This window comes from Semicossyphus pulcher, unplaced genomic scaffold (genome assembly GCF_022749685.1).
Source record: "Semicossyphus pulcher isolate SPU_LCO1_2020_fin unplaced genomic scaffold, fSemPul1.0.p SCAF_28, whole genome shotgun sequence".
In the NCBI taxonomy this organism is placed as follows: domain Eukaryota; kingdom Metazoa; phylum Chordata; class Actinopteri; order Labriformes; family Labridae; genus Semicossyphus; species Semicossyphus pulcher.
In genome coordinates this window covers 3,071,648-3,097,888 of record NW_027211702.1, presented here as the reverse complement: position 1 = coordinate 3,097,888, position 26,241 = coordinate 3,071,648, and the positions used below count along the sequence as shown (strand labels likewise).

General features: G+C 40.1%; 1 protein-coding gene across 1 annotated transcript in view; it reads right to left on the bottom strand.

Annotated features, from left to right (window-relative positions):
- Nucleotides 1-21,724, bottom strand: part of LOC138605062 (voltage-dependent N-type calcium channel subunit alpha-1B-like) — a 124,855-nt gene extending 103,131 nt beyond the window's left edge. Inside the window, exons 1-3 of the mRNA XM_069677140.1 lie at nucleotides 21,651-21,724; nucleotides 20,551-20,703; nucleotides 13,689-13,876 (exon numbers count right to left, since the gene is read on the bottom strand). Of these exons, the coding sequence (XP_069533241.1) occupies nucleotides 13,689-13,876; nucleotides 20,551-20,677 (315 nt within the window). The 5' untranslated portion in view covers nucleotides 20,678-20,703; nucleotides 21,651-21,724. The remainder of the gene's footprint in view (nucleotides 1-13,688; nucleotides 13,877-20,550; nucleotides 20,704-21,650) is intronic.
- Nucleotides 21,725-26,241: the final 4,517 nt, after the last annotated feature.

The window sequence follows — 26,241 nt, the reverse complement described above, 5'->3', positions numbered from 1 at the left end:
CACACAAAAATCACTTCCATATCTCTATAAAGGGAAGCCACAATGCAGGATTTCAATCGACACAGAAGATCAACATCTTAATGCGCATCAGAATACTGAGTAAGCAGTGTAGATGTGTAGTGATGAAGAGATTGGATAAGTTTGGAGGCACCTAGCCAAGGCAAAAGATTTAGATTTATCAGATTTAGCTGGATCAAGTTTAAGGTGATTGCAGGTCAAGCATTAATGTCATTAGTGTAGTCAATCAGTTTGGATGGCTATAAAGGGTCCAAGGGCTTTGTGTGTATGTAAAGGTCTGTAAAGCAGTGAAAACCATGAAGCCACGTAGAGGAATTATGTGTCCAAGGGAAGAAGGAAAAAAACCAACAATAATGGTCTAAGAACTGAGCCCTGGGGGACACCACGGGAAAAGGCAACAAGGGTGAACTAAAATTGCTAATAGATAAAACTTGTCTAGTTGAGATTTGTACCATGACAATCCAATATTATAAGTTACAATACTATATGTTTTGATCTCTTACAATGACAAAAAGTAGTTTTTCTAACTGGTTCAACTGAAGAACTATGTTGGACTGTAAAGAAACACTTACAAGATAAGTATATTGAGTCAACAGCAAAAAGGAATTCATTGGTAGTCTTGGTAAGAACTGTCTCTTTACTGCTCTTGCCTTCAACCCAGTCTGAAACTCTTCCTATAAGTTGTTGTTGGACATATAAACTCACTGGTCCAACTCTCTTGAGGATTTTGGCCAGATTTGGGAGATTGGATATCTTTCTGGTGTTCTTTAGTCCTCCATGATACAATCAGAGGAGTTGGCATTGAGTCAATTAGGCATGCGATAGTCGTTCTATTTGTGACATGCTCGGTTACAAACTGTCCATCAATATGGGAGAAAGCAGAAAGAGTTAAAGGGGAAAGGAGGGAGTGGTGGTGATAACATTAAGTTGAGAAGGCATATGATGTAGCTGCTGTAGGTCAGAAAAAGCTCTGGAAATACCTTGTGCTTTTGAAATGATCTTTAATGGCTAATGCATGGACAGTTAAGGAGGTTTTCCTGCTGAATTTTTCTTGTTGGCCACTAGAGTCTTCATTTTGTGCTATTCTCATGTATTTGCATGGAGCAGAATGGCAGAGGGACCCACTGCCTGACGTGAATGGGGCAAGATTAGGAGCATGTTTTACATAGAACTAAAATCATTGGTTGATAAGTTAATGTGAACATAAATGTGCTCAATCTCCAACCAGCCTACTAGATACAGTATACTATTTCTCCAAAGGTTCCTGTATGTGACAGTGTGACAAGATTGAAGTTGATGTAACAAGGCAGGATTCCTTGCATAGAAAAGGACAGCCATTTGCACTACTGTTGAATCCATGCCATGTAGCTGGGGAAGTGAAATCCCAGAGAAGCACACAAGGTCCACTATATGACCTTTAGCGTGTGCATTGTTGAGAGAGCACATTCATTTTCAACAAACCCATAGGGAACACAGCCATAAACGAACAGAGCAGGCATGTGAAGTAACCCCAGACTATTCACTACTATCAGACATTAATGAAAAGAAAGTATGTTCTGGGAGGACCATACACTGTATATAACAAGTGGGCATAGCCAGCGTGATGTAATTCACTGATATGTGGATCACTATTTTAAGGGCCTCAAATTTTGCCATTTTGGCCATCGCCATCTTGGTTTTTGGAACGCTTATTGTAAGTATCAGCTAAGGGCTAGAGCTAACTAGCTTTGTTCGCAAGTAGCATCTGCAATATCAGTTGAGGTACTAAATTTAGCAAAAGAAACAAAGGCTTTAAAAAATAACCAATAAAAAAGGACAGGACATTTGTCAAGTCACCTTGGTAGCAACTTGCAGGCAGCCACACCCTAAAGCTTTAGCATTTTACTGTAAAGAGGATTGTAGTCCACTAAATGAACATGCTATATTGAAGAAGACGTAGAAGTAGCGATTGAGAACATAAGCTCATTAGGAAAATGTTTACTGAGCAAATAAATGAAGTGAGAAGTAGGGACATTTGCAGTCAATTTGTATCCAGGGTAGTCGTCCATCGCTGACCTTTTTACGAGAGCTTAGGTAAAGGCACTTGGACACTGGCTTCACTTTTGAAACTAAGAGTTGCCTCCACTTCTTATGCAAAGTCTATAGGGAGGACAGTAAGTAAGCAACATCAACAGAGGCTGTGAACCAGCAAATTTTATAGCAAGACATTATAACAATGTAGCATGTTGTACAGACGCTGTTATGACCTTATACACTGAGCAATCAACCACTGCAAGACAACCACCTCACACAGATGTTGTGTCTAATGTTGCTAAAAAATGTGCCCTCATTAATCAAAGACTAACAAGCTCATTGAGAAAACATTTCAATGGGATTAAATACGAGATTTGAATACCATACAGATAGGATACAAATAACAGCAGATACAGTATTTCTTGCAGTGATAGGCTTGAACATGACACAGCAGGAGTAATTAGGGCCGCCTCTAATTTGATGGCAGCCTTTGGGTAGAGGAAATGTAATAAAATCATGTGGCATGAAACTAAGATTGCCACATTATCAACGCTGAGAAACCACCCACACATCCTGCTGCTGCTACAACAGTGTCACTTCCCCGCTGACTGGCTCAGAGCAAAAGCAGCATTCACAGTGTGAATCAAGCCTGTGCTGTCTTTTCTAGATCAATGTCATAACACTCCCGCTAAAAAGGAGTGTCTTGGAGGCACAGATGGGAATGGCAGGATCATGTCAAGATGGTCCCTGACATTTGTGTTATGCTTCCTGTATTTTGAGGTTTGAGTGTTTTAAGATAAATTATTTTTTATCTGTAATACTTGAAATTTCCTTGGTGTTTACATTGACAATCAAAAACAGCATATAAAGTAAGCTTTGAAAATCTATAAATCCTGACAGCAGTCAAATTTGCAGGTGGAAAGATAAACAAAAAAAATAGGAAGCATCACCTAAAACCAGCTGCATCAGCACAATACGGACTCTCATGCTCATACTTGCCTGGGTAAAAAGTGTGAAAACCTCAAGGACTGTTTTGGCATATGTTCTGAGTGAAAAGCTATCATTTGAATGAATGGGGCATCACTTACATAATTTACTTGCATAGACTGTAGAGCATAATCAGCAGCACATTAACATGGTTGGGAAACATAAGTAGTATTTTCTGAGCTTAGAAAAAGATAAGATTATGGTAACAATGGACTTGAGTCCATTGTTACCATAACATTCCATAACACTCCATTTCTGCAACAAGTTTATTCTTAAACTTGTGCTGCCTCAAGTGAGATGTCTTCATGAGATTCACTCTTGAGCCACATACAGCTTTTAAAGACCTCCTCCAGTGAAAATCCAGTGTTTAACCTTGTAAACATCTCCATGTGGTGTTCTTCATGTGCTACATATCAGGGACAACATAAGCAGTCATCTCCATGGCTGGGCCTGTCTGCTTTTAAAGTGCAGTGTACCAAGGACAGGCTGAACAACATGTTTTCAGATCGGCAGGTTTGAGACGTCACAAACCTAAGGAGCCAATCCCGTTAGTGGACGGGGTGACGCTATGCATATCATTATGTGCAAACTATGGCAACCACTTTGTCGATGCATGAGCCGGCTGTAACCGTCAAGTAATTTTTGTAAACTCACTACTGACTAATAACATTAATGTTATTACTACTGATTACTACATTTCAAGCTAGCTTAGTTTCAACAAGTTGCCACTAAACGATGGCAGAGACGCGTTTTGTTTTCGCAACCAAGGGGGGGTTGGAAATTTGCATAGTGTGGAGCTGGTCTTTAACAACGTTGTTCCATATATACAGTATTACGCCTCAGGACCTGTGAATAGGCTGTGTGTACAATCAGTTCACCTTTAAAGTTTGTATTTTGGCAGTAAAACAGTTTGGTTTCAGTTAGGTGAAGGTTTATGTCAAGGTTAGTTCATATTTCTTTCTTTCATTGAAGAACCTCATGTGAAGATTTTCAAGGCTGGTTGAAAAAAAAAACTGACTACATCTAAGAGTAGAGCTGTTTATTTCTCATTTCCTACCAAAATGACTATGATCTGTGCCCAACTTCAATGCAGTAAAAACTTTCTCAAGTCTTACCCAAAGCAGTGCAAAGAGGGATTCCAATGAGAGAATTACGTCTGAATTAACAAGCCAGATCTGATCTGGTTGCTGCAGGATTGCGATAACAAGGCAACAATATCTCAAATTGGATCTCAAGGTGAAAATGAAGGTGAAGGTTTTGCGCTCGAGAAAGATAACTGATATGGTGGGTTGTGTTTATGCCCACAAGCAATTCAAAGAAAAAATTACACAGGGAAAGAAAGTGTGATCATGCCTTCAGTAATCTGTCTTCATAGTTTTCACCAAAACCAACTGTTATTATCTCATCAGGAGGAATTCAGGGGATGTTGGGGAGGGGGAACAACTGAATGAAAATCCAGGATAATGCTTATTATTTTCCTCTGCATGGATACTTTGAGTTATGGAAGCATATTCCACTATAATCTGGCCTCTGACGTTATGGAGTTGCGTATCAGCAGCATCCACTGTGTCGTTCAGCAGCTAAAGACGACACTGATGCGAGGATGCTTCGCTCAAGTCAAAAGCGCAGCTCTGCAGCAGCTGGCAACATTATAATCATTAGCATAAGCTGAAATCTCTCTCTTCATTTGCAATGCCTTCCCTTTTTCTCTGCTCTGTTCATGATTAAGACATCAAGGAGGAGTATGGTGACATTCACTCCTTCCCAGGCGTTCTCACTGTGTGTGAAGGCTTGGATTTCATCATTTGCCAGGGCTTGGGTTGGCATTGTGTCCAAAAAAGTAACATCCTCATTGATTTCACTGATAGTACTGTGTGGATACAGTGTGGGGGCAAGGGTATTTAAGTTTTATGACAACCTTAAACACAGTTGAGTTGACAGGAGGGAAAGTGTCAGCCACAGTGAGCTTGGTTTAGTCCGGCACTGCAAGCTGTGTATCTCCTTGCTTGTCTGTGTTGTGCAGGCCATGAGAGATCGAAAGAAAGACAGCACTGTGAATAAATGAAGGGGCAGCTTGTGAGCATAATGTTCCAGGTTCAAGTGAGATGATTAAATATAAAATAGAGGTTAATACTATGAGGAAGGATTTTGTAACTCTGGGGTAATGGCAGCACTCATTTTATCTTTGATGGTGTTCATTTGCCAAAGCAGTGCATTGCTGGATGATATTGCAATATATTACAGCACCTCTTTTGCCAGAGACCCTTTATTTTTAGAGCCCTCTGTCATTTTACCAATGCAATGGTTTCATTGAAGTAATACTCCCAATGGGAACATAGCCTAGTCTTCCCTTGCCTTTACACTGAGTTTGCATCATGCACATAAAAGTAGCTTGTCAAATATTAAACCCTTACGGATAAAAAATTAAAAGCGTCTTCCTGTCTAAAAAGCCTTCAAACTTCACTTCCTGGTTTGTATTTCATTTTCTCACTATCACCTATAACAGCAAGCTTATGCCATCAGAGCGCTACTGTGAGCCTGTGAGCACTCATTGTCACCACTCCCTCCAGCTGAGGAATATAATGGCACACTGCAGTGCTTCGTTCCACTACATCTGCTGCTGGGAGACCACAGGATCCCGGGACACAGCCTCGCCGGGGGAGGTAACGTTATGAGGGAGGCGGGGGATGGACGGCAGGGGGAAGAAGAAGAAGAGAAGCAGGACAGTAATGACGGATGGGATGTGAAGAGGTACTCTGCATTTTCTTTTGTACCATTAGAGTAGACGGTCTGAGTGATCTCCCTCGGGGCAGACGTAGCACAGTCATCAATCTGCAGGGTTAACGCTGGGTTACAGGATAGTATATAATCCACAGAATACAGTCCCCGTATGTATGCTATTCTTACTTTACAATGTTATACACTCGGCCCTCCCCCCTTGCTTTAGTGCAAGATTGTGTCTATATGTGTAGACTTTGATGTAGATAGTAATGTATGCATGCTTCACTGCATTTACACAAATAATATTATGGCTCTTTTCCACTACATAACATGGTCATAGTTTCTTTTATTTCCTTTTCTTGAAAAATTCTTCGGGGAAAACTTTGTGGAACATTTTGGCCCTGCTCAGATGGTGAATAGCTGGCGCTTGTAATACGTGAAAGACATCTGTCATGCCTAAATAAGGACTTCCTTAAAAACAATAACCCATTGGGGTGCTAGTTTAGCTCAGTGGTTAAATCACACGTCCCATGTACAGAGGCTCAGTCGTCATTGCGGTGGCCCTGGGTTCGACTCCCACCCTTGACCCTCTGCTGCATGTCATCCACACTCTCTCTTCCCCTGTTTCCGACACTATCCACTGTCGTCTCTCAACTAAGGGCATAAATAAAGGCCAAAAACGTTTGGAATGGGCATGTTGAACCAACAAAGCCGGAAACATTTTGGGACAGGAAAGAATCTGAAATTAAAACGTGGAATTATGGATATACTACAAAGACAAATAGGCACATGAACGAATCAAAATAATGAAATAAATAAACATTATAGAATAAAAAATGCATATGGACAGCAGATTTCAAATCAATAAAGCCTGTATTTCTAAAGTGTTCTGAATAATGGTTTCTTGCTAACACCAAAAGCCTCACAAACTCTTTTAAAGGTCACAGGTTGTTATGTAAGTAAAGTGTCCTGATATAGAAAGAAGCAGACAAGGAGGAAAGCTTGCTACCTAGCAACAGCCATAAAACAGAGACAGAAAAATAGCCACAAAAAAAGGTGACAAACTTGGATGAGGTCAGCAGGTTGTTGTGTGTCAGATGGACTGTTACGTCACTCACCACTGACTGGTTAGTGCAAAACAAAACATCTCCCCTTACACAACAAATTACATGACCACCAGGTCAGACTTAAGTGTAACACATGGCTAGGTCTGTCTAACCACTGAGAGGAGGCAAAAATATTGGCAACTTAGACAATGTTTTTCTATCTTTAAACTCATTTTACCAGAAGTAATCCCATTAAGGTACACAATCTCTTTAACAACGGAGTCCTGGCCAAGACAGCAGCATAAAAAAGGTTCACATTATGTGACAAAGCAGACTATAACGAACATAAATTACAGCAAACAGTGAATTGGAAGTGTTCAGCAACAAGTCACGTACATTCACTGGTAAAATAATTCCTAAGCCTGTTTTTTATCTTCTATTTCATTGAAATAATCTAATATCAGTTGGCTCAAAAACATACTGTTTCTTCAGTTACCTGCAGTTCGATATAACCTGCACTTGGATTTAGAACAGGGGATAAACTGTTAGAGCATGCTTATGCACAGTCAGTCAGAAACTTTCTCTGGCAGTGAGTCTTGTCATGGAGAGCAGGCTTGTTACACTGACAAGGCCCTATAGTTTGATGTTCCTTTGGCACAGTCAGTGAGCTACCACAGTTGCCAGGTGTCAGCAAGGTGTTACACGTCAGTAAAGCTCATGGATCACGATGACACTCTCCAGTGAGCTTATTGCTATTTGCATATTCTGTAGTAAAACCTTTGAAAAAGCCAGACCAATAAGAAACAGCAGAAAATTGAGCCTCAACAGGATTTGTGAATGGCCTCAACAAGGGAAGCTGTCATCATCAAGAAGGTGGCTGTATAGGAGGCCTGTGCAACTGCTTATTAAAACCCTTACATACAATGAGTGTTTAGCAGCGTTTACTAGATGATGTAGTAAGTATTACCAGTGGAAATGTTGAATGTTACTTAGTATAAAGAGAGCCACGACGCTCACAACAATCCAACCTGCTGTGAACTGCCATCTTGATTCAGTGCATCACCATTTTTATCAATCGCCGGCCGCATCAGGTCCGAGAGCCTATTGGCTAGGAAGTGAATTGCTTCCAGGCAGGGGAGGTAACGTGAAAGGTAAGACAATTACGGGCAGATCACCCCAATACAGTCATTTTGGCTTGGTGGCGACAGATTGGACAAACAAACACAAAGCGTCCTCCAGACGACCAGGGTTTGACTCCCATGTGAAAGTAAAGGTCAACGCTGACTTGTTTAAAGGTACATGCATAACTTGTGTTCTTATCAACCAAACCATAACCTCTTTTTAGAACTTAAAGAAACAATCTCGAACTTTCATTTAAATAATGTCTGTCAAGTCACTATCTATCACCGAATGAGGTAACACAATGGTGATTGAGCCTATGGCCCACTGATGAAAGCCTTTGCATCTGCAGCATTATAGTAAATCACTATGCGGCGCCCAGTTAGTGACACGTTTTCCATCACCCAGTAGTGGTTGGTCTGTCAGAGAGGGTAGGCGGAGCTAAGCGGCTCCATTTCCACTTTCTGTAAGCATTGCTAGGAAACATAACCTACTACGGCTGAACAAACGATGACTACAGATACAACTTCAAAAATAAGTTAAAATCTAAAGAAAAATAAACAAATTTGACGCTTAGATTCAAACAGTCTACAAACGAAAGCGAGGAAAATCAAGTTAGAACCATGACAAAGGGAGCCAGGCGTAGACGTCTGATTAAATATGTAAGTGTGCTCCTGTATTTCCCGTAGTTTTGGTGCCATAAGCTATTAAAGTAGCTTTCACGCCACGATTTTATACCACGTGTTTCTTGGGTTTGTCAAGTACAGACATGTGTGAGTATGAGGATATGTTGCAGGCCATTATTAGGAAATGCTACTGTATATCATATAAGAGGGTAGGAACAAACATACAAATGTGGTCTTATGGTTTGGAAGAAGAAAGAAATCTCACTGAATATCTCTTCCATCTTCAAAAGTAGGACAGAGAAAGGACTGGGTGGTGAAATTCAGCAGCACAAAGAGAGAAGCCGTGGTTGAATAGGTGGGCAGGATGAAATATGATAATAAAAGCCACAGAAAAAAGACTGGCGTAAAAATAACTGGTGGATCAAAAGAAGTGACTTTGAGCAAAAGAAGTAAAAAAAGGCAGAAATCCAAAGAAAAACTACCAACTGAGAGAAAAGACATTCTGGGATCACAGCAGCTTGAGTCTGCAGCGCTTAGGATAATGAGCCAGAGAAAGCTACGGGAGATGTTTGGATTGAAACAAGGAGAAAGAAGAAGAAGAAGAAGGAAAAATGGCACTGTGAGTGACTCACAATGTAGTGCCAGTTAACGACTATCTCCTGAGAACGGAGAAGACGGAACAGCAGGAAAGTAAAGGTGTTCAGGGAACAAAAGGAGAAGATAAACGTTGCGGAAGGAAGGCTGAACAAGAAAAAAATAGAGGATAACAGTGCATGTTTAAATACTGCAACAAATTAATCATTTGGAAAGACGACTATAATGGATCAAACAATGTTTTATCATTATTTCAAACTCGATACAAAGTGCTTCATCATGTGTGCATTACTAACTCCCACAGCTACCTGCATGAAAGAAAGCAGCTTCTTTGAGGCCATAGCCATTCAGTCATGCATTTCCAAATGTACCAATAGTTTTTAATGACCAAACATATGTACAAAGCATCCTTTAGAACCTCTTTTAACAACTAAGCTAGGTTTTGTAGCATTAACTGAATTAGCATGGTTCTTTTATGTAAGGTGTCAGTTGGTAGAGGTAGCTGTTTTTCTGGAATGCATATACGTATCCAGCCCACGTGGACTTAAGAGACAATAAAGACTACCGCTGCAGAATTTAAACAACATTCATCCGCCCATAACTACTTACATAAATTGTTACCCGCATCCCAAACTCTACAATAAAATTTGTCCATAAAAAAAGGTTCCTTTGTTAAATAAAACTTTAGTCTTTCAAAATCATCCGACCAGAGAAAGTCCGTAAGTAAGCACATTTTACTTTTGAAATACAGCCCTTATTTATTTCATATGATGAGCATTACAAGATAAACATGGACTTTGTCTTTAATTTAATTCCATAAAGAAGCATTCTTTTGCACCCACTTTTTTCTAATGCTTGTTTTCACATAAGGTTGCAGACTAAGGGTGGGAATCACAGGGTAACTCACAATACCATACAAGACACGTGGCCCACAATAACGACAATATAGCGATACAGCGATTCTGCGATAACTGATATATTGCAAAAAAATCATTTATTGATACCACACGTAATATCTGATTAACTTCTTCGGCCAATTAATTTCCATTCACATTACCCTCATTCGTGTCATGAGCACTGCCACGAGGAGTGAAGTAAAGAGTAAAGTAGTGATGCGGCGAGTAAAAACCACAGGGAACTCTGATGAGAGCACCAAATATTTTTAAATTCAAATATCGATATTTGGCACCAGCCTATCAATAAGTGTATTGTGGGAGTCAGGGTGATGATACTTTGCCTTATCAATATTTTGTCCCACCCCGTTGCAGTCATTTGTACAACATACCATCTTTCCTTCAGCATCTGTTTGCCGTGTCTGCACAGAGAGAGTTTCAGTTGTGCTCGACACATGTCAATCTTACACATCATAGAGAACAGAAACGCTCATGTTTTTATGCATTCTGTCTACACAGGCTGCAAAACAACCCTGTTTCACTTGATCTTTATGGACAGAAATACAACTCGACTGTATTTGCAATTTTGGATGAGCTTCTATTTATGTCTCACGTTCGGAGGTTCCCATCCTAACACCCATCACCAGAAGTAGTGTAAGAAGGCCTAATGCCAAGAGGAAATTATGTTATTCTCAAAGTAATAATTTCAAGATTATGTATTAGTGGGTGTATATATTACAAAGTATATTTGAATTAAATTAAACTACTCCAAGTCCTCCTTTTCTGCTCTTACTGTAACCATCCAAGTGTTTCCCAGCAGAGGGGGAAAAAGGGGGATTTTCTTTTCTTTTTTTGTCTTCAAATGGAAACTAATGTTGTATCATCATTTGGCCGGTACAGCTCGTCCAGCATGTGGTGCTTATATTTAATATTGCATTACATCATGTGATGAAAAAATAAAAAAATGTGACAGCAGAAGCTCTGAGTCAGACAGCCATTGTGGGAATGGCCCAGACGTTTTTAGTTCTGCTTGGCTGGACATCCCTCGTCCTTTAGGGATTCCTGTCTTTCTTTTCACGCTCTCGGATTGTGTGTTTTTAAGAGGCAGTATCATGCTTTTACTGCCCTAAAAAAAACAGAGGTGCTGACATTTAGGTAACAAAACTGTTTGGGTTGTCGAGTCTGGCGACAGAGAGAAGAGTACTTAAAACCTCGAGGGGGGGGGGGGGGGGGGGGCAAGCGTCTCTTTGACCCAGATGTCTAAGGCACAAACCACATGGCCATAGCTACTCTGCATTGTGTCCAGCCACAGATTGTTAAATAAGATTTTTCTAAAAGTCATTCTCGGGCATTTTGCCTTTATCCTGGGTAGTGACACAAGGGATAGAGAGAGGAAAGGCAGGGGAGAGAGAGGGGATGACCTACAGCAAAGGGCCCAGAATTCAACTTAGTCTGCTGTGAAAAACTATGGGATTAACTATCTTTGAGATATTTAAAATTGTCACAGCACACCGTCTCCTGATTGGCTGTCCTTTGTGGCTGTCAGGCTAGGGTTGGGCCTACCTGGTCGCACAGTCAGTGTCTAATAAAAAGAGTTATTGCCGAAGTTATTGGGGATCTCCGAAAGACATGCGGGGGAGTTGCAGCGTGAGGAGATGTTTGGGAGTACTGCAAGAGGGGACAAGACCGTCGAGTTTCCCCTTTGTGGGAGTTTGTTTCGGGTAAAGAGCATCGTAGAGACGCCGGGTGGGGAGTCAACAACAGGTAGGCCCATTTCACTTCCCTTTAGCCTGGCAGCCAAAGGCTTAAAACCAATGTTTAATATGCACTGCCAACAGAGTCCAGGAAGCTAAACGAGAGCTGGTAGACCTTTTCCCAGGTCTGTGTTTGCCGTGACAAAATTGATACTTAAACTTACATATTTTCCCTCTCCTGCTATTGAATTGCATAATTATTATACATATCTTCTTTGCAAACATACTGATCATGCAGACTGACATTTGACAGGTACAGTGTATTCTCTTTGTTGCTACCTCACCAATCATGCAGAACTGGCACCTTGATGTTGGCCTCTGTTTACCTGTTCTCTGACTCTGCTGAAGCCGTCTGGCTTATACTCACACAAACATTAAGGATGAGATGGTCTAAGGTTTGCAGAATTATGAAACAATTTTGTCATGCTGAAATCTATAAAACAGTATGGAAAGTCAGAGAGGGTAAAATGAATGAATAACGCTCTCCACTCCATAACCAACTACCTTCAAGGTGCCCTTAAGCAACAAAACATTCCTCCAGGGGAGCCGCTCAATTGTCACAGATATGTGCTTGGCAGCTCCCTGGTGTGGATGTGCATCTCTTTATGAATGTTAAGTACAGGTGGAAAAAGAATATGTATGCTCAACAAAGTCCTTCTCTGGATGTATTATTCAGGGTTGTAAAATAGTTTCAAACACTCTTAGTGCTTTCTAAAGGCAGCAATGTTCATCACAGATTACAAATATGGAAGTGATGGATCAGAAATCTGTTAAGTCACCATCTATCGCCCAATGAGGTAACACATTGGCGATTGAGCTTATGGCCCACTGATGAAAGCCTTTGCCTTTGCAGTATTATGGACTGGGTGTCTGTGGCGACCTTCGTGGAAAAAGTCACCAGCGGCGCCCAGTTAGTGTCGCGTTTTCCATCACCCAGCAGTGGTTGGTCTGCCAGAGAGGGTAGGCGGAGCTAACTCAACAAACACACTTGTATGTAAAGCGGCTACTTTTCCGGTCTCTGCAAGTGTTGCGAGTAAACAGTAATCTACTCTGGCTGAACAAACAAAGAAAAGATGGATGACTACAGATACAACTTCAAAAATAAGTGAAAATCCAAAGAAACAGAAACATATTCAACGCTCAGATGAAGCAAACAGTCTGAAAAGGAAAGCAACCGTCAGCGAGGAAAATCAAGAGTTACAACCAGAGCCAACCGTGGACGTCACACATGCAACACCGTCTGGATATCTGGGAAGTGTGCTCCCACAATTACCGTTTATCGCCATAGGTGCCGCCAAAGAGAACAAAACTGAGATCTTTAAGATAACAACTTTAATCTCCATGAGCGCATGAAAGTGTTCAACAAATGAATGTTTAGATAATAAGATACTTGGGAGAGAAGAAGAAGAAGCTCATGAGTTTTCTAATAGAACAAAGGTTCAGTATCTAAGAAAAAAAAGGGGTCCCAAATTGTTCCCCTGCACTGTGTGCCCAAAAGATGCAAAAGTCAGGAGGTCTCCAAAAACAACAGAGTCCATATTTGGAGAATTGTGAACATCAAAAACTAACCATCAACCGCTGTAAATCCAGTTATTGACTTGCAAGTCACCTTGTTATGGATCAAAGTGTTCAAGGGGTCCTCATATACATAAAGTGTCATCTTTTAATGACAGCTTTTAGCCGTACGAAGCTGGTCAGAAATTAAATTGAAACTCTCCTTCAAAATGTTCAAAGACAAGACCTACAACAAACAGGAAACTCTCCAGCACTCTCAGCAGGCAGTCAAAAATAGCTGAGCAAACATGATAAGATTTAAGATGTTGATAAAGAACGTGAGGAAAAACACATCAGATATCAAACAAATCAAGCGCATACCACATACAACAACATTCTTTAATCTTTGGTGCAGAGACTCACGCTGTAGAGGATGTCCACCCAGCCCTCCATGGTGATGCACTGGAACACAGTCAGCACTGCAAACAGGATGTTGTCGAAGTTGGTGATGCCAAAGTTGGGTCCAGCCCAGTACTCTCTGCATTGGGTGCCGTTGGGACAAATTCTGGCAGGAAGATCCAGACCACAAGGCCAGTGTACCGCTTGCTCACCTGAACGAAACAGACATAAAGAGAGGGAGGGAATCAGCTCGTACGTGCATATTTAAGTCTCTTCATTCATTTTCAAAAAGCAGATTTTTACTTAAATTGCTTCGATAATGACGATGATGATGAGTCTTTCAGGTTAATGTGGGTCAGCACTGCAGCAGGGAAAGCACAGCAGCCAATATGTCCTTTTGTCTTGCGACTTTCCCCTAGCTGCCTCACGCTGCTCTGATCGCATCACAATTAGTCATCAGTCTTGTGGCAACCTTTCCTCCCAGGTTCTCCATCCACCTTAACTGGTTCTTCTCAGAGAGGACCATTGACCTCCTCACCCTATAACGCAGTGTGAAGCTGCAACCTCATTCTGTCAGTCATTACACAAAGCGTGTGACCAAAGGTGAAGGATGGTCCAAAGATCGACGAGTAAATTTAGAGCTTTGCTCTGTGGCAAAGAGCGATGCTCCAACAGAGCACCGCTCTTATCACAGCTGAAGCACACGGCCAGAAGTCAATATCAGAGCCTTCTTCGGCACAGAGGATCTCTGGAAGGTCACTGTTTGTCAACCGTCTCTTTATCCCAACAGTTACTTAATGCAACATAAAAAACCCATGGTGTTGTTGTAATGGTTTTCTTCAGCAGGCAGTAAGGGGTGCAACGATTAGTCGACATTGTCTAAAAAAGTGGACAACAAAATTAGTTGCCAACGAATTCATTGTAGATAATTCCTTGATTACACCATCGCATGTTTTTCATGCTGTGTGCCGACATAACATCGTTTTCTGAAGCTGAGTCTATCAAAATATTCATTTCTTGCAGCCCTACAGGCAGTACTAATGCAAAGTTTCTTGTACTTTTAGATGGCGCTAAAAGTGCTGCAGATGCTGACCAATCAAGAAAATGTCAAGGAAGGATAGGCAATGTTTATGCTGGTGGTAATGGTGATCCTAATAATAAAAAAAAGAATTATATAGCAAAATGGTGTTTCTAGTTCTTGAGTGCACAGGCGGCCCAGAGTTCCACGAGGCAACTACTACTGGCTGTCAAATAAAGGGACTAGAAGCTGACGTTGTCATTATATGGATGCAAGATGCTATCATGGTGAGTGGCTTGGACTGCCAATGCTTACCCTGTGTATTTTTATTTATTTATTTATCTTTATTTTATTTATTATCATGATTATTTATATTTTTTATTGTTTCTATTGTTTTCAATTGTATTGTAATTTTTAGTTGTTGTTGGATGCTGTCTAGGATGTCTTTGTTTTGTGTGATGTTACGTCTTTTGAAAAACATAAAAAGTGAAATACAAAAAAAAAAAAAAGGATTAAAAAGCGTCCAGGGCAAAGATTTAGAAAATACTACAGGATGATAGAAAAGTAGAACACAGCCTCATAAATACTGCAAAAATCAGATCAATACACTCCTCTTCTGATCTCGAGCCATTAATTCACACCTTGATTTTCTCCTGCCTGGATTATTGTAATTCCCTTTACACATGCCTCAGCCAATCATCTCTCAGCGGTTAACAGTTACTTCAAAATACAGCTGCCAGATTGTTAGCTAGAACAAGCCGTCCGTCTCCCCAGTTCTTGCATCCCTCCATTGGCTTCCTGTAAAATCCAGAATAAACTACAAGATCCTGTTAATTACATATAAAGCACTGTATGACCTCGCCCCCAGCTACATTTCAGACCTTCTTGATCCATATTCTACCTCTCGTCCTCTCCGTTCTTCTAATCTCGGCCTGCTATCGATCCCACATTCTAATACTAGAACAAAAGGTGTTCGTGCTTTGCTGTTTTATCCCTGACTCTCTGGAACCATCTTCCACAATCCATCAGATCTACCGAAACGGTCCAAAGATTCAGTTGCTAAAAACTCATTTGTATAGACAAGCCTTTATGTAGCTCTCTATCCCCTCAAGTCAATGAACAATTGACAATATCCAGGTGTTACATTGAAATGTTTTACTTTATCACTTTGAGAAAGAAGCCTCAGAATCGTACGTTTTAATATCAATCCTCACAAGGTAACACAAAGCTCTAAATCATTCAGGTGTTATTTTGTGTTCGATCTATCTCGTACCCTTGTTTCCCTCACATCTTACATCTTTAATCATCACACTTGTTGAATATAATGATGCACACACCGCATCCAGTTTAAGATTTGCTCAGCTTCAGTCAGCTGAGTGTGGTTGTGTTCTAACCAGCAAGCTGAGTCCCGTCTATGTGCTTGACTTGTCATGTATTATGAAGTGACAGAGACACGGCAGTACCCGAGTAAATGGAGGGTGCAGAGAGTTTGTTTAAAGGACGTGCTGGCACACATGTCAGCAGATGGAGACGAGAATAAAGAATAAATGTGCTGAGTATAACAGATGCCTTGTGCACCCAGCGTTTCATGAGGGACAGTGGTACGTTCACAAGTTGAGCCAAGTTTTAACGATGATTTGCAGAGCCAGACTGCGCGGCCAACATCCCTCTGGTGTCACTCCAGTAAAATCTGTCCTTTCCTTCAGAGTGACAGGTGCTGCGTCAGCCGGACTCAGTGCCCACCAAGGATTTGGGAACATCTCAGGTCTGTATTTCCTTTACTTGGTGAAGCCGCTAATTGAAACTAGAAACTTTCTTGAATAATTAGGGCTCATGGTTAAGGAAGTTAAAACATTGACACTAAATTTTAAATGTAAACCTTGTTTTTTTATTCATTGTTTTTTTACCCTTGCATATGTTGGAATTGGTTTGAATTATTTGTGGAAAAAAACGTTGAAAAAATATGTTGTTATCGTGAAAGAAGTAAGGATCAAGTTCATATTGTGTCCGGATGCTTCTATCGATTTCTTGTGCGTGTGAACAAATTAATAGGGATACTAGGGTAAGTTGGAAGTTAGTTTAAAGACTTGATGTTAATTTTAATCTTCAGCAAGACTACAGAAGATCTTAAACCATTTTGGACTTTGTGGAGTTTGGTTAATAATCAAATCTATGCCACAAGGGAAAATTATCCAATTCAGTCCTTCTGTGTTTGTCCTAAAGAAAACAGAAGAAGTGACTCATGACCATATATAGAGCCAAAGTCACGGCAAAGAGAATTTGAGAGAAGAACATTTTCCACCATGCTCTGACAAAGAATACCTGCTCATTATTTGCTTGTGTTAAACTGAAGAGACACAGCATGAATACAAACTTGAAAACTTTAAACCATGACTAATCTCTATTTACAGATTCTACATAGAAATGTAGAATCAGCAGGCAGGGTCGTGGATTTTAGGGAAAGCAAGCGTTCTGGTTTCCGTTTGTAGTATGCTTGTAGTCCGAGTAATACTGACCAATCACATATCAGCAGACTGCCGTGTATGCAGGAAAAACAGTCTGTGTGGAGAGCAAAAGCAGGCGGAACAATGACATCGTAATGACATCCTGGCTCCCATCAGCGGCTATCTGACGATGATTTAGCTTCTCATTAATCTCTTTAAACAGACATCTGCATGCTTACACCTAACAATAGATCCAAAATTCAACTTGAGATAAATTCCCTTGACACGGTGTCACAAAGGCAGTTTATCATTTAAATTTCTTGACCTCCTCGAATGCATCACAAATGATGGATCTGACCGCTGTTCAACAAACGAGCATTTTAAATGTAATTTTCTTCTCCTCTTGAGGACAGACCTGACAAAGCTTCATTTTTACTTTTTATTAATCTGAATCATGATGTTGAAATGTCAGCAAAGGTAAGACCCGTTACTTAAAGTCAATCACAAGAAAATCTGTTTCTTTTTCTGTAAACAATGCAGCACGTGGAAAAGGAAGTCTGGCAGTCGTTTATCGCTAACCACTGGCTAAACCGGACACGCCCGACATGTTCCCCATTGTCCCCAGAGGCCATATCGTAGTCAGACTATAGCCAAAGGGATGCAAGATTAAACCATGACTGATATAATCCGGCCAATAAGAAAACTGTTTTTTAAGAAGTGGTTTCAACATGTACTTTGTCCAGCAGAACCCTCCATGTCTTAACTAACAGTACTCTCAGCAGTCTCTGCAGCACATGCAGCAGAGCATTACAGCTGAGCAGAGGGTGGTCTGCACTTAAATTTGACCATATTGGCCGTCCTATCAGTAATCATTCTTTTTTCCTCTTAAATTGGTAATGGTCTCAAAATGTCTATATCTGTTGGACTTTAGAAAAAAGTTACATACAGAGGTGAACAACAGGAATATATGTCCAGTATTACCTACATATGTTTTTGTCATTTATTACACACAGACACAATCACCAAAAAAAGAAAAAGTTTTGAGTGCTGCTCAGTGAGTCAAACCCTGCTGTCTCTGAGACTAAAATAACCATAACACATGTACTGTACATTAGCAGGCTGTCACAACTGCTCACACCACTACAAGCACCCTAACTGGGTTGAAGCATGCATATACACACACACACACACACAGACACACACACCCACATACATTAATAGACAGAAGCACACATTGATAGACAGATGCACATATTGTATAGCTGCCCCAGCTATTAACCGTCAAGTCACAGCTTCACACTTTACCTGACAGCAGCAGTGGGACATAAAGTCTGCTCATAGTTTTATCACTGCATTACACAACAGGTAATTTCAGCTGCGCAGTCTCAATGTTTTCTATAATTACTGTAAAGCTGTAGTGTAATAATAACACTGTCATAGTAACCTGGCTGTGACTTATCAGCAATGGTTTTTTGCTGCTATGCTAACTCACACATTAGGGGAGGAGGCTTATCTGTCACCCTTTTTCCTCATCATGTATAGTTAACATGACATTAAAGCTAAGCATTTAACAATTTATTATGTCTTTTCAGATTTAAACACATTTTTGCACCATTGTTTGTTTATCAGACATTTTCAGATATCAGCCTTATACAACCCTGCTGAAGGCAGGATGGTAAAAAAAAATGTTTGATGGTCCCTATGTGCGTCCTTATTTCATATTTGTGTCTTATTGGTACACAATGTTTTTTGAAGTGAATTCAGCGAATGAGGGGAATAAAGTTTCCTTAATTGTAAAGTTGGGTAGGATTTTAAAGTTTCATTTTTGAAGTGTCAAACTTACTTAAAATATTTTTGAAAAAAATACTGACAGGAAAAACACACAAAATCCATTGTAAACTATGTAAATATGGATATATTTATATTTATATATACAGCTCTGGAAACCTCTCCAAATGTTCCTTAAACCAGCATCTCTCTCTATGTCATGGCCAGCCCAATCCAGATGTGAACCCTGCTGAAAACCTCCTGAATGTGATCAAGAGGAAGATGGATGGTCACAAGCCATCGAACAAAGATGAGCTGCTCCAAGAGCGGCCTAACGTCACCCAACAGCACTGTTACAGTCTGGAGGAGAGCATGCAGAGACGCATGAAAGCTGTGATTAAAAACCAAATATTGATCTGTGAACTCTTTCTGAGTTAAAACATTCTGTTGTTTCAAAATGAATGTGAACTTGTTTTCTCTTTGCATTATTTCGAGGTCTAAAAAAGATATTTTTTGCATCTTTTGGTTTTCTTAATCAGTCATCATTTTCTGCAAATTAAAGACCTCAATGAGAATATTTGATTTGGAAGTAGGATAAATGTTGTTTAGAATAAAACGAAAGTTAATTTTACACAAACACAAACCTATAAAAAGTAGAACCATAGAAAACATATTTTTGACGCTGACTCTTATTTTTTTTCCGGAGCTGTCTGTTCATTTGAACAACTTTACAGCTGACTGAAGAACATGTACCTTTTGGCAAAGGAGCTTATGCTACACCTGATTGGAATTAAGTGAAAGTGCAATAAACACCTTTATAATCCCCCCTATGAACAGTAGCAAATTACTTGGCCCTCTTAATCATTTCTTATTAAGACATTTGTCAGCTTACAAAGTAACCTTTTCCCAAAGTTATATTTTTGTGCAGACTTTTTAAATTAAAACTCGTTGATAATTATGTGTACTTAATAACACATGAAGAAAGTTCAATCTTCACTTTTTCTCCTAAAATGAACAGAAATAAATGTTTGAAAAGGCTGTAACTGTTCTGCATGTAATTAAAATTGTGAGCAGTAAGTTAGGGTACACATCATTTATAGTTAGGTGATAAATCTTAAAAAGCACTGTCATACAGAAGCTGCCAAACTCCCATTTACACCACCAGGAATGCCCTGTCAGCTATAACTGCTTTAATACCTCACCAGAAGCACTTTTGATGCAGAAAGCAAAGTGAATTGCAACCTCATTAGCACCATCTAAGGTAGCATTCGATCAGGACTCCGACTATATAATCTTCCCTATTGAGTTACAGCAGAAACTATCAATCAAAACCTGAAGACTGTGAAATACCATTCATCAAAATCAAGACGTGAAAAATGGCTGTCAGACATTCTGCTGTGCACTTGTTGTTAGGTTAATATAGGCACGCTGCCTGCCAGCACTGTGAATGTTCAGCTACGCGACTCATAAGCCACATGTACATACAGCTTATGAATAATGTATGTACGCCTGTATGAATACATAATGCAATATATGTTCCCGTCCATAACAAACACAGGAAACAGCTGAATGGGAAAATAAACTTTTTGCTGGCGTAAACTCAGCTGATGATCAGTGCTGTCGTACAAACACGCCACCGCCAAGCTGTTGCTCTCACCAGTGTCTATCCTGAAGCAGGTGGTGTGGAATTTGCCCATGTAAAGCTCCACTCCGATGATGGCAAACATGACGATGGCGAAGAAGAGCAGCAGGCCGATCTGAAGCAGAGGAACCATGGCTTTCATTATGGACTTCAACACCACCTGGAGACCTGAGAGTCAGAGGAAGACAGGGAAGGTAAAAGAGTGTAACAGGACGAGGTCTATTTCATGAATATAGGGAATAACACAGAAGTCTTATTGCAACCAGGATCATATTTTGATTGATTTGGTCCTTATTTCTATTAGTTATGAAGATGGGACTTTTTTTTAAGCGGTGTTAACAACTCCCAGGTCTCAGCGATGAAACTGGTAGGGGCTGTGTCATTATTACCTGTAGAAATGATATCCAAGTTACCAGAATGATTATCTAACTGTGTAATATCCGACCCATTCTTTAAGAGAAGTATGTTGGAAGCTTCAAAGTTGTATTGAAAAACTTAATAATTTAAAAAGAAAAAAACAGAAGTGTGACTTCCTTCTTACTGCTTACAGATACTTGCCTATCAGAAGCCTACAGAGCCTCCTCATAGCTAAGTGCTTATGACTTAAGAACGCCTGTTTCTTTGTGTTTGAAACAGGTAGGAAGAAAGAATTTTTGCCTCTTGGGACAATAAGTTTTTCTTTAGTCATTAATCTCAGTTACTTTTTTCTATTCATGCAAATACTTAAAAAAAGAGTTGACAGGTAAAAAAGAATTTCAGGCAGCACTTGTTTCACAATTAGTTTCCTTTTTAAGATATAAATGAGATCAGACTTGAATGTAAAGGCCTCCAGATATTTGTCTAACTTGCCTCCCAGAGCTTCTACCAGAGAGAGCTGTTTGCTTTGATATAGGCCAATAAAGAGCTTTTACATGTTTAATATAAAGCATTTTAAAAATAAAAGAATAAAAAGATAAAATATTACTGAATATGAAGGACTGAGAATTAAAGAACACATCAAAATATAAAAAAAGGATGGATGTAGTCCTGACATTGTTTCTCAATGCTCAACTAAGCAACAAACTGTAAATGAGCTTTTCCCAGAGTTTGTTTTTGATGTTGAAATAGTGACTTACTGGGGATTCCTGACACCAGTTTGAGGGGTCTCAGCACTCTCACAGCTCGCAGCGTTCGCAGGTCGAAGTCTGAACCCACCGTGGCCAGGATCCTGTAAATACACACAGACACAAGCATCCAGTTAGCATGGTGACACAATATTTCACTGCTAAACAAAGAAGGTACGAATTGTTTTCTTTAAAGAATAGTAATCTATTTTTAACTGAAGAAAAAGAGGAAGAAGAAGATATACCTTATTTATCCCCGAGGGAAACTCAATGTTTTTACTCTAGAAACATGCCACACACACACAGGCCCGAAATACACACATGCACACACAGGACCCTATGGGCATGCATTCATGGAGAGATGTCAGAGTGAGGGGGCTGCACACGGGCGAGCGCCCTGAGCAATTGGGGATTCGGTGCCTTGCTCAAGGACACCTCGGCAGTGCTCAGGAAATTAACTTCTTCATCTCTCCAGCTACCATTCACAAGTTCCATACTTGGTCCGTACCAGGACCAAAATTCATTATTTTATTCAATACATATTAAGTCTCAATAATGTCAAAAACGTTTTCAACAAATCTTCACATTTTAAAGATCTGAAAATATAATTAATGATTTATCAAAACTGCTTATAATTCATGTTTCATGGACAAATGACTGATACATTTACAACAATTAAACCTACAGCTTTTATTGTCATTGTTGCAAAATGTCTTTATTAACTTGTAAATCTGTTAATAGCCTTTGAGTCTATATAGCATCTGAGATCTGTGAAAAATGTGCATCCCAAAGCCCAAGATGACTTCTTAAAATAGCTTCTTTCCCCCTGTCAAAATAAATAAAGTTAACAATTACAGATAAGATCAGAGAAAAGCTTTCCAGCTGTAGCACAACAAATCTTTCTGCCTTCTTCCAAACACACACACAGCCTATGCATTTACCACACGTGTCTGATTCAATCATGTGATGTCTACATCTGCTTTTACCTACAAGTGGAGGAGCAACACACTGTGCAGATCCTTGTGTGTCTGTGTGTGTGTGTGTGTGCAGGCTTGTGCTCTAGCCATTGAGCCACAGCTGGCAGCCCTCATTACAGGCTGTACACAGAGGGGGAGACTTAAGTGCTCCACTGAAACACAGAGGAAAAAAAAAACACGCTCGGGGCTAAGTTGGCAAGAGAGAGAGAGAGAAGGAGAGAGAGAGAGAGAGAGGTCATCAAGGAAGAGAGGAGGATATGAAATCTAAGAATGACTGTAAAGACATCAAAGGTAAGTGAACCTCAACTAAGTTCAAATGTGTTCTGGAAACTAAAAAGAAGCCTTCCTACACATTCTCTACCTTTCTATATAGATGTAGATTTATAAAGGGATGATGTGGAGATGTATTCAAAGACTAGAGTATTCTTGCCAACGACTGTTGCTGGTACTGGCACTCTCTGTTGGGAAAGGTTATCACGCATAAGCAGGGTCACTCGATATCACTTTATGTGTAATGTCAGTATCTATTTTATGTACAGGGCCGGATAAAGGCATAGACCATGAATAGGCAAAGGCCTCGGCCTTCATGTTCTGATGGGTGCTGACTTTTCGCCCAAAATGGTTTGAATGCAGCCCTGGATATTTTGTTTAATGTAAGCCCGCTGTGAGTCTGACAGCTTTCCTTCTAACTTCAACAGCATCTTCACTGAAGCTAAACACCTAGTCCATAAAAGGAGCTACCCTCACCCTACTTATTTCGAGATGGTCTCATGGTAAAGCCGGAGGAACACAAGTTACAGCCAGACGAGCAAAAGAGAATAAACAACAGAGATTTCAGGTCCAAGTGAAAAAGTCTCTTTTCATTTTGACAAAATTAGGACGGTAAGAAGTAGGGCTCATCTTTCTTCATCATGATTGTAGGTGCAGTCGTTAAGCTAACAGGCCATGCTCAGTCCCACAGCATACAAACCGACAGACAGACAGCAGCCGATGATGAGGGGGAAACAGTGCAGGCACTACACTGCATGAAATGCATGTAAAGATTCTAACATCAAAATTCATAATTAATGTGGAAAGTAAACAGTTTTTTAGGTATGCATATTAATTTGTAATGATAAGACATGTACTTGAATACATTCAAGGTGCCCAGAGTGCATAAAATAGCATCAAGAGTCCCCCCCCCAATGTCCTCAAATCTTAGGACAGAGTAGTAAAATAGATTAAAATTTAAATGTCGTCTTTGCTGCAGAAAAAAAGCTACTACCCCTCTCTTAGTGGCATGTGCACCTATTTAATTGTTACTTTGAGTTATACTGTCATAACTCAATTCTGGTAGGACAATGTAGTGTTGGGCACCAAATCCTAACCTTACCTTAGACTTTGAAGCATTCTTACTAGCAAATCAGACCAACAACAAAATGATGGCTGAATAAAGTCTATCAACAGTTTGTTTGGAGAAATGATAGAGGGGAAACCGGCCCTTATGATCACACTGAATTGCCATTTAAGTTCTTTACCTTCACTATTTACTTTGCTGAAAAGATCAGAGATGTGGAACCAGAACTGTAGCTGCTATTGATGAAGCCAAGGTCATTTTCTCAGTACTGTGTACCTTGAGTAAGAATGCTGACCTGAAGATGACTTCACATTCTGCAATTACAAATACAGATACAGATATAATGTAATATAAATAGTATTATATACATGTTAAAAACTAAAGCTGCACGGTGCTGCAGTGGTTCGCACTGTCTCCTCACAGTTACAAAGTTCCAGTCCCTGTTCGGACTTAGGGGGCCTTTCTGGAGTTTGCATGTTCTCCTCGTGCATGCGTGGGTTCCCTGTGGGTACTCGTAGCTTTGTGACGGCACTAAGGCGGAACCACAGTGTAAAAAAGGCTATAGATAATGGATGGCTGGATGGGTTCATGCCGGCTTGCCATAGGTATATGCAGGACACGTTTATACAAATTTCACAGTACCATTTGAACCTTCTGATATGGTCCTCTGTATGTCTTAATTTTAATGTTGCAAAATGTCAAATATTTAGGCTGTACATATACACACATATTGTTCAGTAAACAGCTTTTTAACATCTCTAAGGGCAGTCCACAGCAAGCAAAAGTAGATTATTTTCAAAGTAAGCCATACAATAACCCATGATCTACCTGACATTTTCTCCCCACCCATGCATCCCCCCACTGTGAAAGAAAACCCACGCTTTTGCCTTTTTATTGGAAATTGTATTCGTGGTGCGACTCCTTAAATACATTTGGGAATAAGTGATATTATTTATAAAATCCCAAATGGGTTTGTTTTTTAAATCTCGCAGTTAAGTACCGTTGGGAGCCCCAAAGCAGGCAGAAAATCCTCAAGGGTACAATAGCTTTTATGTAGAGGGAACACACACTTATCAGTAATGCTTGACTGAAAGAAATACAGCACACACACACACACACACACACACACACACACACACACACACACACACACACACACCGAGAAAGAAGAAGTAGAAAACAAGAAAGCTCGCTTAATGCTCTCTGCTACTAGTTGGTATGGCAACAGATAGAGCACATCTGTGCTTTATGGGAGTTATCATTATGGGTGAAATCAGTCTGCTGGGATAAAGGTGCCTGTTTTGTATTATTAGATATATAGATTTTTACATATTTCATGCACAGACGTTGCAGTTAATCAAATTCTCAGACACTGATGGATTTCCAAATGCCCCATTTTATAACTCATTACTTTTCCACATGCAAGTATGACTTCTATTTGTCAGACAGTTTTATACTTTTTCAGCTCCATGTAGGATCCTAGATTAAGACATAAACAGTGAGAGGGAAGCACAAAGTAAGACATCAGAGCTGAGGGAGGGCTTAAAGATGACAGATTGATCAGGACTGCAAAGCAGCACGAAGATGAAAAGCCTCCTTATACACACAAATCAGCATGCACTAGGGGTGCAACAGATCTCAAAACTCGCGGTTCGAATCATATCAGGGGTTTTAGTCACGGCTTCAGCTTTCCATGTTTGTCACTGTGCATCATAACTTCAATTTTCTGTTACTGCACATTGCTACTTTTTCTTTATACCAACAGTCAGATAGATCTGAACTCCCTATTTTTAGAACTAGTTTTTTTTAAAGTAAGACCACAACATTCATATTTATACAAAAAAGGTGAATCGTTTCAATACTAGTATCTGTGTGACCCACCTCACTACATGTTACACAACATTACAAACACAACACATAAATCCTTCTGGCGTGCTATTAGCTGTGTCTCAGTTTGGGGGCTGCATCCTTCGAAGGATGCAGCCTACGGAGCAGGAGTCATTCGTAGCCTGTGTAGACGCTCAGGCCGAACTGAAATGAGACAGCCTGGTCTATCGAGGATTTCCTGTTTGCATCCTTAGCAGTTCCTGCCCTTAACCTTGCATCACCAAACGCTGCTTCTGTCGCCTAGCAACAGGTAGCTAGCGGGCTAACTAGCTATCATAACTAACGTCACGTAACTTTTCTATTATTTTAAAGATCATTTGTTTCAAGGCCCCTTTCGTTATTTCCACGCTAGCGATTTGATTGAGTTAAAACCAGAAACTTTAACATTTAAAGTGTATTCCTC